This window comes from Sus scrofa, chromosome 2 (genome assembly GCF_000003025.6).
Source record: "Sus scrofa isolate TJ Tabasco breed Duroc chromosome 2, Sscrofa11.1, whole genome shotgun sequence".
Classification (NCBI taxonomy): Eukaryota; Metazoa; Chordata; class Mammalia; order Artiodactyla; family Suidae; genus Sus; species Sus scrofa.
The window spans coordinates 142,361,127-142,377,270 of record NC_010444.4 but is presented as its reverse complement, the minus strand read 5'-3'; the positions used below and the strand labels follow the sequence as shown (position 1 = coordinate 142,377,270).

The window sequence follows — 16,144 nt, the reverse complement described above, 5'->3', positions numbered from 1 at the left end:
AGTCTCAGTCCTAGTACCTTCATCTGAGCCACATCTCTGGGACCTTTTTTTTAATTGGGACTGCTGCCTACAACCATGCAGGGTGTCACGTACTGTCTGATATTCTCCATCCTAGGTGCTATTGCACACTGGGCCCATTTTCAGCCTCCTATGTGCCATGCACAAAGTGGCTTCCTGAAAAAGCCCTTGCCCTATCCAAGTGAAAGTAACCAAAGGCGGTGGCTAAGGTGGCCATCTGACATTCCTGGAATCTAGTAAGCCCACAGGTCAGGACAGGCAGCTATGGATCCAAGCCAGAAAGAAGGGGTGACCCTTGGCGAGTACCAAACCAAATCGTTGGCAATAAGCAGAGAGGGAAAAAAGGGTGGGGATGGGTGATTTGGAGGCCAGGGAGCCCCCCTGGGCCTCGGCGAACTCGTCAGTGGTTGAGTGGCACTGAACCCTTCTGGTCTAAGACAGGGATTCCCCAGGTACTTCCCCTTCAGCCAGGTAAGCAGTGATAGCTGCTTAGAATTACCAAAGATCCCAGGAGGGCATTACCTTGTAAAAGGTTTTTGTTCCTAGGAGTGTTTCGCATCAGGTGCCGTCACCTAGAGCCCATCCTGTACAACCTTGGGATCAGACTGGCAGCCCACTCGGCTGATCCTAATTCCCAGGGAAACTCTGCCCTAAGACGAGGTCCCCAGATGGGCCCAGATGAGTCTGACATTTAAGACCAATCATCCTTAGCTTCCTCTGTCCATCCCTTGCCTATAAGTGAGGGTCAGTCTTCCTTCGCCATGGGGTACCCTGGCTAGTATACATACTGCATAGGAATCTAGAACCACAGTTCAGGAAAGGACTGAACTGACTTCCTCCACTTGATTTCTGTACAATCGGTGGAATTAGTAGCCCTCATGGTGCATCTGGGCCCTCAACAAAGAGAAGATAAGACAACAGGTTAACCAATTTTAATGGAACCAAAAGATTACACAATGAAATTTTATATACATTCACACACACACACACAAAAATCTTTCAACTGTTTTTTGGAATTGTAGAAAGCAAGCAGTGGGGAAAAAATCCTTGGGGAGATTATTCTTGGAGTTGGAACCAGAGATTAGTATTTTGGTCTTTTCACTTCAACCCTGCAGTAGGAGAAATAAGCATAAGATCAATACACTAGGCAATTCCCATGAGTCCCACCAAGAGTAAGAATAACGCTGCTCACCCATCAGCTTCCATCTTCTTCCTCTTCTCAATGATCTGCAAAAAGTACAGTTGGAGTCAATAGTTATGCTGCCAGCTAAGCTCACCTGAGACCCAAGGTGGGCTACTTCCATGGCTCTCCAGCCCCTGACTGTTCCTGAATCTGTGGGCCAGGGTCTCCTCCCAGCTGAAGCCCTCCCACCCAGAACCAGTCCCACTAACCGCACTAATCTTTTTCCACTGGCGATCAAGCTCTGCTTTGTCATTAGTTTCTTTGAAGCGCCTGGTTTTCCTCCCTTCAGACATCTTGATGCCATACTGGAATGCAGCCCTGAGGGGAAAAGCCAGCAGTTGAGGGAAGAAGGCATCAGAGGTTGCATAGCAACAGCAAAGTGTTCCCAGAGGACCCCATGCGGAGAGAACCTAGTGGCGATGTTTTAGCCAGACCACCCCTCTAACCTGCTATGCGTTGGTCCACCCCACCGCCATCCCCCTCCTCACTCCTGGCTGTATTTAGCACCAAGACTCACTTGGGCAAAGCTTCCTTGTTGTTCATATATTCGCTGTATTCCTCCTGGGTATCAAAGTCCCAGCGGCCTAAAGGGCCCTTCTTGTTACCCTGTTTCAGGACAGGATGGGGGGCAAGGAAGGAAGCGATGTCAGTGGAAAAGAAATGTCAGCCCTCTGATTAAAGCCAGGCTCTCCCAGAATCCCGGGTTTTATCATTCACAAATCCTACCCTAAGTAACAGTGTTTACCACAGGTACTTACTATGGCCCCGGCATTATTCTGAACATGAAACAAGTATCTTACTTAATTCCCTCAAAAAATCTATTAAGAGAGAACTATATATGGATGTGTATTTGGTATCTTCTGTTTTAGCTTTTTTTTTTTTTTTTTGTCTTTTTATAAGGCCAAAACCATGGCATATGGAGGTTCCCAGGCTAAGGGGCTAATAGAGCTACAGCCGCCGGCCTACACCACAGCCACAGCAACACAGGATCCAAGCCGTGTCTTCAACCTACACCACAGCTCACAGCAATGCTGGATCCTTAACCCACTGAGCAAGGCCAGGGATTGAACCTGCAACCTCATGGTTCCTAGTCGGATTCTTCAACCACTGCGCCACGACAGGAACTCCTGTTTTAGCTTCTTGAATCATCTTCGTCTTAAAAGGAAGTTTTGTCTTTTTTGAAAGTTTAGCTCTCTACACTAATCATTTTATTAATTTTGTTCTATTCATAAAACAAACTGTTTAATAATCTTTTTAAAAAAGAGGCAAGGCAGTTCCTGTCGTGGCTCAGCAGAAATGAATCTGACTAGTAACCATGAGGATGCAGGTTCAATCCCTGGCTTCACTCAGTGGGTTAAGTAAGGATCCAGCAGTGCTGTGAGCTGTGGAGTAGGTTGCAGACATAGCTCGGATCCCAAGTTGCTGTGGCTGTGGTGCAGGCCAGCAGCTATAGCTCTGATTCAACCCTTAGCCTAGGAACCTCCATATGTTGTGGATATGGACCTAAAAAAAAAAAAAAAAAAGAGAGAGAGAGAGACAAGAACTATAGTTCTCTCCATTTTCCTAAGGAAGAAACTGAGGAATAAACAGTAAAGTAAGGGGAGTTCCCATCGTGGCGCAGTGGTTAACGAATCCGACTAGGAACCATGAGGTTGCGGGTTCGGTCCCTGCCCTTGCTCAGTGGGTTAAGGATCTGGCGTTGCTGTGAGCTGTGGTGTAGGTCGCAGACGCGGCTCGGATCCCGCGTTGCTGTGGCTCTGGCATAGGCCGGTGGCTACAGCTCCGATTCGACCCCTAGCCTGGGAATCTCCATATGCCGCGGGAGCGGCCCAAGAAATAGCAACAACAACAAAAGACAAAAAAAAAAAAAAAAACAGTAAAGTAAGTTGGCAAGGTCACAAAACTAGTACCTGGCAGAACCAGAGTTAAGCAAGGCTCCAAGACAGAATTAAGCCAAGCTCTTAAGTATTGCAGTACAGAGAGAACAAGGAAAAAACAGATGACATTTCCTCACCATTAATGGTGTTACTGTTTGTTGGTGTTTTTGTTTGAGACTTCAAGAAAAATGTAAATCCTGGCTAAAAACTGAAATTCCTTCTGCTCTGGCTACATCTGCACTAAGGCTGGCTTACTGCCTCAAATGGCCACATCCATGGCATTCAAAAGTTCCAAGGTCAGGGATCGAACCGGTGCTACAGCAGTGACAATGCCAGATCCTTAACTCCCTGAGTAACAAGGGAACTCCAAAGCCTGGCACTTTATTGGCCCCATCTCCTTTGACTTTGTACAGCTGCTTCAGAACAGTTAAGCTGCAAAAACAAACAAAAAGGAGTTCCCATCGTGGCTCAGTGGTTAACAAATCTGACTAGGAACCATGAGGTTGTGGGTTCGATCCCTGGCCTTGCTCAGTGGATTAGGGATCCAGCATTGCCGTGAGCTGTGGTGTAGCTCGCAGATGCAGCTTGGATCTGGTGTTGCTGTGGCCCTGGCGTAGATCAGTGGCTGTGGCTCTGATTAGACCCCCTAGCCTGGGAACCTCCATGTGCCGCGGGTGCAGCCATAGAAAAGACAAAAAAAAAACAAACAATTAAGCTGCCCAAGACCCCACAATGCTGCTGCTCCCACTGCTGCAGCTGAAGGAAGGTGAGACCTAGGAACTGAAACATAGGGAAGCGGATATGTGCTCAAGAATAACTGCCCCCACCCATCCTTCCAGCTCCACACCTGGTCCATTTTGCTATAATCCACCTCCTCGTCACTGTCCACAGCCATGTCATCCATCCTAAAGAGAAACAACAGTTAAACAAATGGTGCAGACCCGGCCGCTTAGGCTTTCTCCAGAAATCTACCCACCAAGAGGCTATATGCCTAGAAAGAACCATCCCTCTTAGACCTCGCACTCAGAGCCTAACATAATACTTTACCCAGGAGAAGTACCCCTGGGTCCCAGCCAAGCAAATTTCCATCCCACTTCCCCTCCCCCGACTCATTCAGCAATCACCCCCGGCTCCCCTCTTCAAGAGCCTCACATACGTGGCTGGGTAGCACTCGGCGTAGCTGTTGGACATGCCAAAGAAATCTCCCAGCTGCTTCTTGTCTTCTGGCTTCTTCAGCATATGCTATGTTAAAGAAAATAATTCTACAATAGCAGAAATACTTCAAACAGGAAAGGGCCAAGGGCTAGAAGCCCCAACATGAAAACTTTAAGGAGAGGGCTGTGAACGTGAATGGATCCTCTGAGAAAGGGGCAAGGCATGACTTCACCTTATCAAAATTCAGCACCAAAGGGACCTCCCTCACAAAAGGGAGGCAGGTGGAGTTGGAATGAAGGGAGAATGGTTGTCTAGAACTCAGGAACATATTTAAATAAAGGATATGATTCAGTGCCTTCCCAGCTGGCAGATCCAGCAAACTTCTCATTGATCGATTTGATCAATTCCTTGGCAGATCCGGGTCCTGAGGGAAAGAGAAGTCTGTTCAGACTTTGAAATAAACAATGTACAACCTCGTCCCCACCACACCTTTCCCACCTATGACTTGCATATGAACATTCTGTAAGCAACAGAACCCTCTTAGCTAAGAAATTTTTAATATAATTCCAACTCACAGTGAGCTACGCTGCTTAAGACGCAGTAGTGTTTCCGGAACATTGTCTGTTCAACCTGCCTCAGGTCCACAGAGCCTCCCGGCTGGGAGAATTACATCTAACAGACCAAATATGCCCTGCCATTGCCCAAGAAGACAGAAAGCCCTCCAGACTCATCTTCTGTCTATTCTATAAAGCAAGACAGGAGTCTTTCAAGAACCTAGAACTAGGAAGTACCCCTCGTCCGACCCACCCTTGGCAGCTCTGAACTCTGGGTCAGACTCTCGGCCCAGAGGAAAGCAGGTTTGCCGCAGCCAATGCGAGATGCCATGGGTACCACTCACCTTTGTCAACATCCATAGGCTGGAAAGAAAACAGAAACTGAAGTGAGTGCCACCATGAGAGATGCCCACTCATCCCTCCCCCAAATCTTTTTTTCCTTTTCTTTTTATGGCCGCAACTGCAGTATACAGTTCCCCGCTAGGGGTCGAGTCAGAGCTGCAGCTGGAGCCGATGCCACAGCTACAGCGATGTGGGATCTGAGCCACATCTGCAACCTATGGAGCAGCTTGCTGCAAAGCCAGATCCTTAACCCACTGGGTGAGGCCAGAGATTGAACCCACACCCTCACAGACACTCTGTTGGGTTCTTAACCCGCGGAGCCACAGTGGGAACTCCTCTTCCCCAAGTCTGAATCAACTTCCCGCCCCACCATGTGTCCGCATTTCCAGGATGGCTCCTCCCCTAGACGACCCAGTGGCTGCTATGGAGCCAGGAGGCACCTGAATAACAGAGGGGTCCTGTACCTGGCTGGGCGGGCACAGAGATGGGCAGGTCCTCCCCCTGGCACCCGGGGTCACACCTCACCTCATCATCCACTTTCGGCTTCTCAAAGTAGCTGTGCCTCTTCTTCTCTTCTTCTCTCTCTCGGTCCCGCTCCCGCTCCCGCTCCCGTTCCCGCTCCCTGTCACGGTCTCTGTCTCTTTCGCGATCACGCTCCCGTTCCCGGTATCTCTCCCGCTCCTTGTCCCGAGGCGTCTTGGTTGTAGAGGGCACATAATCCCCAATGTCTTCAAATATACTAGGAAAAGAGAGATCCCCAGCTGACAAAGCACACGCGGGCTTCCACTTCGCCCAGCCATCTCTCCAGACTCACACCAATGCCTCCCCAGGTGCCAAAGACAAGAAACCCAGAGGCCCTTCCTCCCTCAACCCAGGGGCTGGGGCTAGGATACCTACTTCATGTCAGCCTCAGGGGGTTTCTTCTCTTCCATTTTCCCTGTAACGTAGAGAGCGAAGTGGGGAAAATGCTCAGCCCCACCATGCTCTCCGTGACCCTTTAAACATCTTCTGTTGGGAAGATGGGACCCCAAAAGCCGCCCATGCTGCCTGGTCTCATGCCTCTAAGCTGACCAAGGCTTCCTGGATGGCTGAGGCGAGTACAACCTGGATGTAACCCTCTCCTTGCCAAAGTTCCCCTGCTCCCATTTTTCGCTGATTCCCAGGAACCTCCCAATGACCTGAAGACAAAAAGCTGCAAGGGACCGTGGTTCCATCCTCAAATGTTCCACCTGGGGTAAGGCCTCTCTCCCCAACCCCCCAGGTTACCTTTATCTTTCTTTTTGAGCTTCTTGTTGCGGGTGCCCTGCCTCAGGTAGGAAAGGATCTGGGTGAGCTTGCTGATGACAATGTCATTTGTGGTCAGTGTGGTCTGGGCCTGAAAATCCCAAGAAGAGAGAATGTTATCCCAGTGAGCAGAAACTCCTTCACCTATTTAGTCATTTATTTAACAAACTGAAGGATGAATTAGAAGTAACGAGGTGAAGACAGGGAAAGGAGGTCTTACAGAAGGACACTCCAGACAGATGAAACAGCACACGAAGCCCTGGGTCAAAAGTGAATCTAGTACGTGCAAGAATGCCAGGGTGGGAGTTCCCCTCGTGGCGCAGTGGTTAACGAATCTGACTAGGAACCAGGAGGTTGCAGGAGGTTGCAGGTTCGATCCCTGGCCTCGTTCAGTGGGTTAAGGATCCGGGATTGCCGTGAGCTGTGGTGTAGGTCGCAGACACGACTCGGATCTGGCGTTGCTGTGGCTCTGGCATAGGCTGGTGGCTGCGGCTCCGATTAGACCCCTAGCCTGGGAACCTCCATATGCTGTGGTTGCAGCCCTAGAAAAGACCAAAAAAAAGAAAGAAAGAATGCCAAGATGGACTTCCTGCTATGGTGCAGGCGATTAAAGATCTGGCATTGCCACAGCTGTGGCAAAGACTGTAACTGCAACTGCAAAAAAAAAAAAAAAAGACTGCAACTGCAGCTCAGATTCGATCTCTGGCCTGGAAATTCCATATGCCATAGTGTGGCCAAAAAAAAAAAAAAAAGAGAGAGAGAAATAGAGAAAGCTAGCATGACTGGAGAACAAACAGGGAAGCATGGTAAAAAGAGGCTGCAATGAAAGTATCTAAACTATGATGAGACCAAAATGCATGTTGTGTAAAAATCACAATGGAAGGAGGGATGGAAAGACAGAGGGAATAGAAATGGCTAAAGAGTACAGGGTTTCTTTTGGGGGTGATGAAAATGTTTTAAATTCATTCAGATGACAGCTGGATTCAGCATTGTCACTACTTTGACTAGAGTTTGATCCCTGGCCATGGAACTTCCAAATGCTGTGGGCACGGCATGTATATTAACAATAATAAAAACAGACTATTGGAAGAGAACCAGAGTGGAATTGGGGAAACCAATTAGGAGCCTCTTTTCATAGTTCCAGCAAGAGATAATGGCTTAGAGTGGAATGTCATTGGCGGAGACAGAGAGACGTGAATGGATTCAGCTGCGATTAGGAGGTTACAGGTGGGCAGGACTTGGTGATGGGTTATGGTAAATGTGGTAAACGAGGCCGGGGCAGAATCCAGGCTGATCCCCAGGTCTGAGGCTCACACGGTAGGCTCTCAGCTCTCGGCACACTCACCTCCATGGTAGGGCAATCAGCTTTGCTGCGGATAAGGGTCGTGGGGATGTCTGTGTCGGCGTACTCATCATCCAGATCCACCACGTAGGCCATGCGGCCCGGAAGGAAGAGCTCGTTCCGCTCATACGCTTTGCTCTTGAAGAGCATTCGGTAAACATTCCGGCCTGCGACGAGAACGCACAGCATGGCGCCAGTGAGAACCTTCTGCAGTAACAGCGGCCGTCTACTAGGTGGCTACTCTGGGCGGCCCCCATGCCAAGTGCTGTGCGTGGTTCCCGTCCCTCAGTCTTCACAAGAGCCCAGTGAGGTGATCGCTACCTTCTTTTAGCTGAAAACAACACCCTGGCTTCGCATTAAGTGATTGACCGCCACTAAGTCATTTAACTACCGCAAGTGCTATAGCCACCCAGCATCAGAACAAAGAACGGGGACCCCCGCCATTTAACTCCAAAGCCCAAGCTCTCACCCACCCTTCCTGCGCTGCCTTCTCAAGGGCACTAGGTGGAGGAGGATCAAGTTTAAGGTAACACTGATGATGAGGGGAAAACAGCTCTACTACATGCTCAGTGTGACAGGCACGTTGCATGTAATTTCTCTTCATCCTAATACTCCCATGGGGTGAATGTCAACCCCATTCTGCTAAGTGGACGCACAAGAGCTGAGAGGTTGAGGCGGTTGCACCCAAAATCACACGCTTAGTGTGACTCATCACAGGATTTAAATACAGCTTTCTGATTCTGGGCTGTTTTTTTTTTTTTTTTTTTTTTTTTGGTCTTTTTCGGGCCACACCCCATGGCATATGGAGGTTCCCAGGCTAGGGGTCTGAATGGAGCTACAGCTGCCAGGCTACATCACAGCCACAGCAACACCAGATCCGAGCCGTGTCTGCAACCTACACCACAGTTCAGGGCAACGCCAGATCCTTAACCCACTGAGCAAGGGCAGGGACCGAACCCGCAACCTCACGGTTCCTAGTTGGATTTGTTTCCGCTGTGCCACGACAGGAACTCCATGGGCAATTTTTTAATCACCACCATGCTACCTCCCTTAAAGGATAAGCCCTAATCTGAAAGAGCTTCCAACCTAACAGAGGAGACATTCAGAATATATACAAAATACCTAAGCCCCTATCTGAGTTCTGCTAGAGTATTTTGTGAGAACTAAATGGTTGAAGGGCAAAAAAGAGATAAAAGTAGGTTGAGGGAAAAGGGAAGCATGGCTTTCCCAGAGCACTAAATTTCACACAATTCATCAGGAATGCACAGCCACTAGTGTGGAAACTCTATACTCACCCAAACGTGTTTTAAATTCAATTTTATTTTCAGGATCTTCATCTTTCCTAAAAAGACAAAAAGAACATGTTTCTGCTGAATACGTTCCTGCTTTAGGCCCCCTCTCTTTTTTTTAAACTTTACGCTCTCCCTGTTGACTTACTTGGTTTCTTTCTGGGGCTTTTCCATCAGTTCTTCCTCTTCTTTTTCTTTGCTGGCAATTTCAGCTCGTACCTAACAGGAAAGCAGTTAAGGTTTAGACCTCTATCCACTTTACGAAGCTTTACTAAACACCATCACGCCACACTGCGCCGGGAACCAAGAACTCCATACGAAGCAGGACGAAGCTCCAAATGGAGCTTACAGCAAGAGAGACAGACAGAGGACACAATTAAGCGACAAAGTGTGGTAACTGCTTTAAGCAGAAGAGCAGAGCAGCAAGGGGGAGGGAAGGAGTGGGAGGGCCTTAGCCATACCTGGGTGACCAGGGAAGCCTCCCCCAGGAAGAGAAAACCGAGGCTGAGACGTGAAGGATGACGAGCGACTCGTCCACACAGGGGCTACTGCTCATCCTTCCAGATGAGATGAACCAACAGCGGTCTGGCTCCTCACCCCGAAAGGCCCACCCGAGCGCACTCGGCACCCCAGGAGGCCCGAACAAGGCTCACCTTTTGAAGCAGAGCGAAGTCCAAGCCTTTCACCAAATGGGTGTGTTCCATGTCACCACCCAAGAATTTGGACTCCTGGATCAACTGTCTTCTCTTCTCCGCGGCGGATTTGTCCCTGCAAAACCGAAGAGAACCGTCCTCGTGGGGGCCGAGCGCGTCTGGCAGTGGCTTGGCCCGGGAAGCGGCGCTCCCGAGCGGAGGAAAGGCGGGGGGAGGAATTCCCGGCCCCGCTGGGCCCCCGGGGACTCACGCCTCGGCGGTGGGGCCCACTGCCCTGTAGTTGGCCGTGGTGCTGATGAGCTCGGTTTCCTCATAGTCCTTGTTCACGCCGTCCCGCCGTTCCTTGGCTCGGTCCCGGTACTTCTCTGCCAGCTCTCTCTCTCTCTCTATTTCTTGTTGGCGAAGCTTGGCGTAGTAACTGTGAGCGGGGAAAGGCAACGCGGGAGGCTCACCGGCTGCTACGCCGGGGTCAGCAGGTCTGTCCCCGGCTGCGTCCCCATCCCTTCCTCCAAATCGCTCTCCCAAGACGCGTCCCCGTAGAACCGCTGGCCACAAGAGCACCACCACAGCCCCTTCCAGCTCAGATACACTGTTCTAATGCCACCTCAGGACACTCCACGCGTCACTTCAGAATCCTTTAATGTCACCCAGCTCCACATCACGGAGTCTCTACAGGTATGAGACCTGCCCATATGGCACCCAGAAAGGCATCTGGATTCTCATCACCTACATTTCACCTGAAAATACATCATCCCTTGCCAGTCCTCCTCATGAAGAGAGGAAAAAAGCAAAGAACCAGGTCCAAGAAGCTTAGCATCAGATAAATGACAGCAATGACAATGACGAGGACGGCAGCCAAGACTTACTGGGTGGTTACCACGTGCCAGGCACATGCTTACATGGACTGTCACGGCTGATCCTCAGGACGACCAGATAAAAGTTACTATCACTATGGAGAGTCTACCCAAGCGAATACTGAGGGTTAGAGAGGTGAGGCAGGATGTCCAAGGTTTTCCAGCTAGAAAGCGGTACAGATGAGACTGAAACACCACGAGCTGACTCCAAAGCCCATAAACTGCCACTCTAAATAGCATTCCTCTCCGCTATGAATGCAGAGGACCTCAGGACATGGAAACTTCAGTCTCCAGCCTCCTAACGAGCCCCTTCTCCTGTCCCCCAGACTCTCCACCACCAAACCTAACCCTCCTCCATCCCTCCTTCACCTTTTCTTTTTTCTCCTCCGTGCAGCTGGATCTTCATCCTCGTTGTACTCCCGTGGCATTCTAGAGAAGAAAGAAATTCACTGAGAGCAAAAATAGTGCCACGGCCCCAGAAACCCCAAGACATGGCCCTGAAGACTGAAGAAAGGCTTAGAATACTGACAAAAGGAACAGCTGATCACTTTCAGTGAGGGAGCAACCCATGTCACTATCTGTAGGTGAGTGGTTCTCAAGCTTTAGGAAGCATCACAACCACCTGCAGGCCTAGTAAAAGCACATATCCCCACCTCCCCAAAATCTAGCAACTCTAGTACAAATGGTCCATGGAACATACTTTGAGGAGAAGTGACATCCCTATAGCATCCCAGCCTTTCCTGGAGCTTTACTCTCCAAAGGGAGAGACGTGAAACCATGGACTTCAAAGAAGAAGTAGCTTTCCAGTACCAAAGACATCAAGTTGCATGCATTTTCTGCAGGAAGGAGATGAAAGACAGATTAGATCACCCCAGAACTTACTCATGGTGACGTGACTTAGAGGGCGGTGCAGAGGTAGGGGCAGCCCTTGGGGTCATGAGAAGTTTTCTGAAGTCTTCATTAGTGAGTTTTGATCTAGAAGGCAAAGGTTTAAAAAATTACTACCCAGTAAGAATTGAAAAGGGAGTATAAAAAATATGGTTCACTTTACCAGAACTCAGGGAAATACAAATTAAAACAAAGGCATGGCGCTTTTAATGCATCACAGTTTTAACAATTAAAACGTGTGATAAATTGGAGTTCCCATTGTGGCACAACTGGATAGGTGGTGTCTCTGGGGGGTTGTTAGGCAGGTTCAAAACCTGGCCCACCACAGTGGGTTAAGGATCCAGTGTTGCTGTAGGTCACAGCTGTGGCTTGAATCTGATCCCTGACCAGGGAACTCCATATGTCACAGTGTGGCTGAAAAAAAAGTTTGATAAATCAAGAACGAGGAGTTCCCGTCGTGGCGCAGTGGTTAACGAATCCGACTAGGAACCATGAGGTTGCGGGTTTGGTCCCTGCCCTTGCTCAGTGAGTTAACATCCGGCGTTGCCGTGAGCTGTGGTGTAGGTTGCAGATGCGACTGGGATCCTGCGTTGCTGTGGCTCTGGCGTAGGCCGGGGGCTACAGCTCCGATTCCACCCCTAGCCTGGGAACCTCCATATGCCGTGGGTGCGTCCCTAGAAAAGACCAAAAAGTAAAAAGGAAAAAAAAAGTTCCATCATGGAGTTCACTGGTGGCTCAGTGGGTTAAGGGTATAGCATTGTCACTAGACAATGACACTAGCTGTGGCTCGGATTCCAGGAACTTCCATATGCCAAGGGAGTGGCCGAAATTAAAAAAAAAAAAAAAGGCTCAATAGCAGTTTCGAAAAATAATAAAAACTTGGAAACAACGTACACCCCAAACATCCATTAACTGGACACTAAATAAACTATTAGTGTTTCGCAAATGTGGGAAGACGGCACGGATGGTCTAAGGGGTAATCTTTTTTTTTTTCTTTGTCTTTTTAGCTATTTCTTGGGCTGCTCCCGCGAAATATGGAGGTTCCCATGCTAGGGGTTGAATCGGAGCTGCAGCCACCAGCCTACACCAGAGCCACAGCAACGTGGGATCCGAGCCGCGTCTGCAACCTACACCACAGCTCATGGCAACGCCAGATCGTTAACCCACTGAGCAAGGGCAGGGACCGAACCCGCGACCTCATGGTTCCTAGTCGGATTCGTTAACCACTGCGCCACGACGGGAACTCCGTAAGGGGTAATCTTAACTGTACAGTGATGAGGTCTCATTCCTTGACCGAACTGTAGTTAAGGTTCCTCTGAGCCCTCTTCTGATGAGGTCTCTTCCTTGGCCTGTTTTAGCAAAGAATCCTGCTAGGTTTCCACAAGGAGGACTTTCATTCAAAAGTACTGTAATAAGACTACTGCAAAAGGGGAGAGGTCCTGCTGTGTAGTGCTGGGAACTATGTCTACTCACTTATGAGGGAGCAGGATAATGTGAGAAAGAATGTATACTTGTATGTGTGACTGGGTCCCCTTGCTGCACAGTAGAAAACTGAAGAACACTGTAAACCAGCTATAGTGGAAAAAATAAAAATCATTATAAATTAAAAAAAAAAAAATACCCAAAAGGGGAGAGGGACTGAAACTCAACTCTGCCCAAGGAACTATATCCAGTCTCCTGGGATAGACCGTGGCGGAAAATAATATTAAAAAGAATGTATATGTATGTAGGACTAAGTCACTTTGCTGTACAGCAGAAATCGGCACAACACTGGAAATCAATGATGCTTTTTTTTAGGGCCACACCCTCGGCATATGGAGGTTCCCAGGCGAGGGGTCGAATCAGAGCTGTAGCCGCTGGCCCACACCACAGCCACAGCAACATGGGATCCAAGCCGTGACCGACTTACACCACAGCTCACAGCAACGCCAGATCCTTAACCCACTGAACAAGGCCAGGGATCAAACCTGCATCCTCATGGATGCTAGATTCGTTAACCGTTAACCGCTGAGCCATGATGGAAACTGCAACGATACTTTAATAAAGACAGAAAGAACAATAAGGAGTTGTATTGTGGCTCAGTGGTTAACGAACCTGACTCGCATCCATGGGGACATAGGTTTGATCCCTGGCCTTGCTCACTCGGTTAAGAAGCCGGTGTTGCCATGAGCTGTGGTGTAGGTCGAAGATGCGGCTGGGATCCCTAGTTGCTGTGGCTCTGGCACAGGCCAGCGGCTATAACTCTGGCTCAACCCCTAGCCTGGGAGCCTCCATATGTGGCCCTAAAAAGACACACACACAAAAAAATGCCAGCATTCGTTCGGCGATGAAAAGAAAGAAAAGGAAAGGTGGGAGGGAGGAAGGAGGGAAGGGAGGGAGTAAGAAAGGCAGAAAGAAAAAAATTAATTCAACTCTGACTACATAGGGACAATTGGGAATGTATAGAAAATTACTCGATTAGACATCTAAGAGAGGGGTGGAAGAGGAATTTGATTAGATAACAAGGAAAGATGAATGATTGGATTTCCTTGATTGATGGATGGAATTGTCCATAACCAGGCAGGATCCTTTGCTAAAACTAGGTTCAGAAGGCCAGGTCAAAAAGAGAAGCCTTCTAGCACAACATTTTATTTATTTTTCTTTTTTTGGTCTTTTTGTCTTTTTAGGGCCACACCCACGGCATATGGAGGTTCCCAGGCTAGGAGTCTAATCGGAGCCGTAGCTGCCAGCCTACACCAGAACCACAACAACACCAGATCTGAGCCGTGTCTTCTACCTACACCACAGCTCATGGAAATGCAAGATCCTTAACCCACTGAGCAACACCAGGGATTGAACCTGCAACCTCATGGTTCCTAGTCAAATTTGCTTATGCTGCGCCATGACAGGAACTCCCACAACATTTTAAATCAACTATATTTCAATAAAAATTTTTTTGAAATTAGAAGCTTTGGAGAGTGGTGAGGAGGGAATCCTTGTCACGGCAATGAAAATAACCACCAAGATAATGAGAAGGGGAAAAAAAAATTAGGTGGCAAAATGATATCTATACAATATAACACTGCTTAATTTTATTTATTTATTTATTTTTTTGTCTTTTTGCTATTTCTTGGGCCACTCCCACGGCATATGGAGGTTCCCAGGCTAGGGGTCGAATCGGAGCTGTAGCCACCGGCCTACGCCAGAGCCACAGCAACGCAGGATCCGAGCCGCGTCTGCAACCTACACCACAGCTCACAGCAACACCGGATCGTTAACCCACTGAGCAAGGGCAGGGACCAAACCCGCAACCTCATGGTTCCTAGTCAGATTCGTTAACCACTGCACCACGACGGGAACCCCACACTGCTTAATTTTAATATTTTAACTCACAAAGCAATGTGTTTTACTCAGATATGAATGCATGTATATAAATACATTTTAAAAGAGTAGGAAGGAAAGATACATGTAAAAAAGGTAATGGCGGTTACCTCTAAGAAAGGCACTGGGATTGGGGATGTCAAGGACATTATCCTTACTCTGATGTTTTAATTTTCTAGAAGAATTAATTCCTATATAATGTATAATTAAACATCAATTTTGAAAACTATCACTTTCTGGAGTTCTTCTGTGGCACAGTGGGTTAAAGATCTGACGTTATCACTGCAACCAGCTTGCGTCATTACTGTGGCACAGGCTCGATCCCTGGCCTGGGAACTTCCACATGCTGTGGGTATAGCCAAAACCAATTTGACCCGTAGGCTGGGAACCTCCATATGCTGCAGATGCAGCCCTAAGGCCCTAAAAAGACACATACACACATAAAAGAAACTAGCACTCTCCCTGCCATAATTTCCCCTCTAGTAGACTTAGGCAAGTGGTTGGCCTGATCCAGCTACAGTTTGCGGAGGTAAAGGGGCAAGTGATACAATTTTTTGACCATCCTTGCTGACAAAAGATTCAGAGTTCTTTCATTATCACCACCATCACTTTACTCATTAACTAGCTCATTCCCGTGGTTCCACATAAAATACTCACTGGTGGAAGGAGTGAGGATCGTCCACATCATGGCCGTCTGGGGCCAACGGGTTAGAGAACGGCTCGCCTAAGAAAAAGAATTAACATTAATTGAATTAATCTCCTTCGTGTCTGGTCCTGTGCAAAAGTTGGGGACCTAGATGTGAACAACACACGTGTTTTCATGGCAAGTTGCTCACAATCTAGTGACTTATGACAACTCAATCCAATGATGCAGGATGAGCAGAGACTTCCTGAAGATGACATCTAAGATTACTACCCGGAAGATAAATGACCGTAAGCGAAAATCAAGTGATGGGGATTCGGGGTGGTTCACAGATAAAACTCATCGGTCGTAGCTTCGACCAAGGACAAGATTTAGGAACAGAGCTGGAGCTGCCCGGCCTCGCTCGGGGCCCGGCTGCTTCGCCAAGCTCCCAGGCTCACTACACCCTCACACACGCACACCCAGCTTAAACTCTAAGGCCAAAATAATGCTCCAAGTGTCCCGAGTCCCCGCGGGGAAGAAAGGGCAGATGATCCGAGCCTTACTGTCTCGCTCCGGCATTTCGTCGCGTCGTTTCAACCCCAACAACAACAACGGAAGAGTCGACAACAACACAGGCGCGACTGGCGCTTCCCCACAATGCACCTCAGGCGTCCACCCACAGTGCCTTTCGTCCCCGAGCCAATCCGCACCAGCCGCAGG

The 16,144-nt window shown here is 48.7% G+C and overlaps 1 protein-coding gene across 2 annotated transcripts; it reads right to left on the bottom strand.

Annotated features, from left to right (window-relative positions):
• IK (IK cytokine, down-regulator of HLA II) lies at nt 936-16,137 on the bottom strand. 2 transcript variants are annotated; one of them, XM_005661744.3, is made up of 20 exons: nt 15,988-16,136; nt 15,457-15,523; nt 11,434-11,526; nt 10,921-10,980; nt 9,948-10,115; nt 9,698-9,812; nt 9,193-9,263; nt 9,051-9,097; nt 7,759-7,922; nt 6,396-6,504; nt 6,027-6,066; nt 5,655-5,868; nt 5,132-5,150; nt 4,579-4,657; nt 4,235-4,315; nt 3,926-3,983; nt 1,719-1,807; nt 1,411-1,519; nt 1,211-1,245; nt 936-1,127 (listed from the first exon to the last, which is right to left on the bottom strand). In XM_005661744.3, the coding sequence occupies exons 1-20, from the start codon at nt 16,001-16,003 to the stop codon at nt 1,100-1,102; spliced, it is 1,662 nt and encodes a 553-aa protein (XP_005661801.1). In that variant the 5' UTR covers nt 16,004-16,136; the 3' UTR covers nt 936-1,099. The 2 variants fall into 2 exon arrangements, 1 of the variants encoding a protein (XP_005661801.1); XR_001307243.2 differs by having other exon boundaries at nt 1,211-1,519; nt 15,988-16,137.

Bases quoted from the DNA above. Each gene is read 5' to 3' on its own strand.
- IK (XM_005661744.3), bottom strand. The intron at 9,813-9,947 runs GTGAGTCCCCGG...TCGGTTTTGCAG, and splicing joins GTGGGCCCCACCGCCGAGGC to GGACAAATCCGCCGCGGAGA. The intron at 9,264-9,697 runs GTGAGCCTTGTT...CTTTCCTGTTAG, and splicing joins ACTTCGCTCTGCTTCAAAAG to GTACGAGCTGAAATTGCCAG.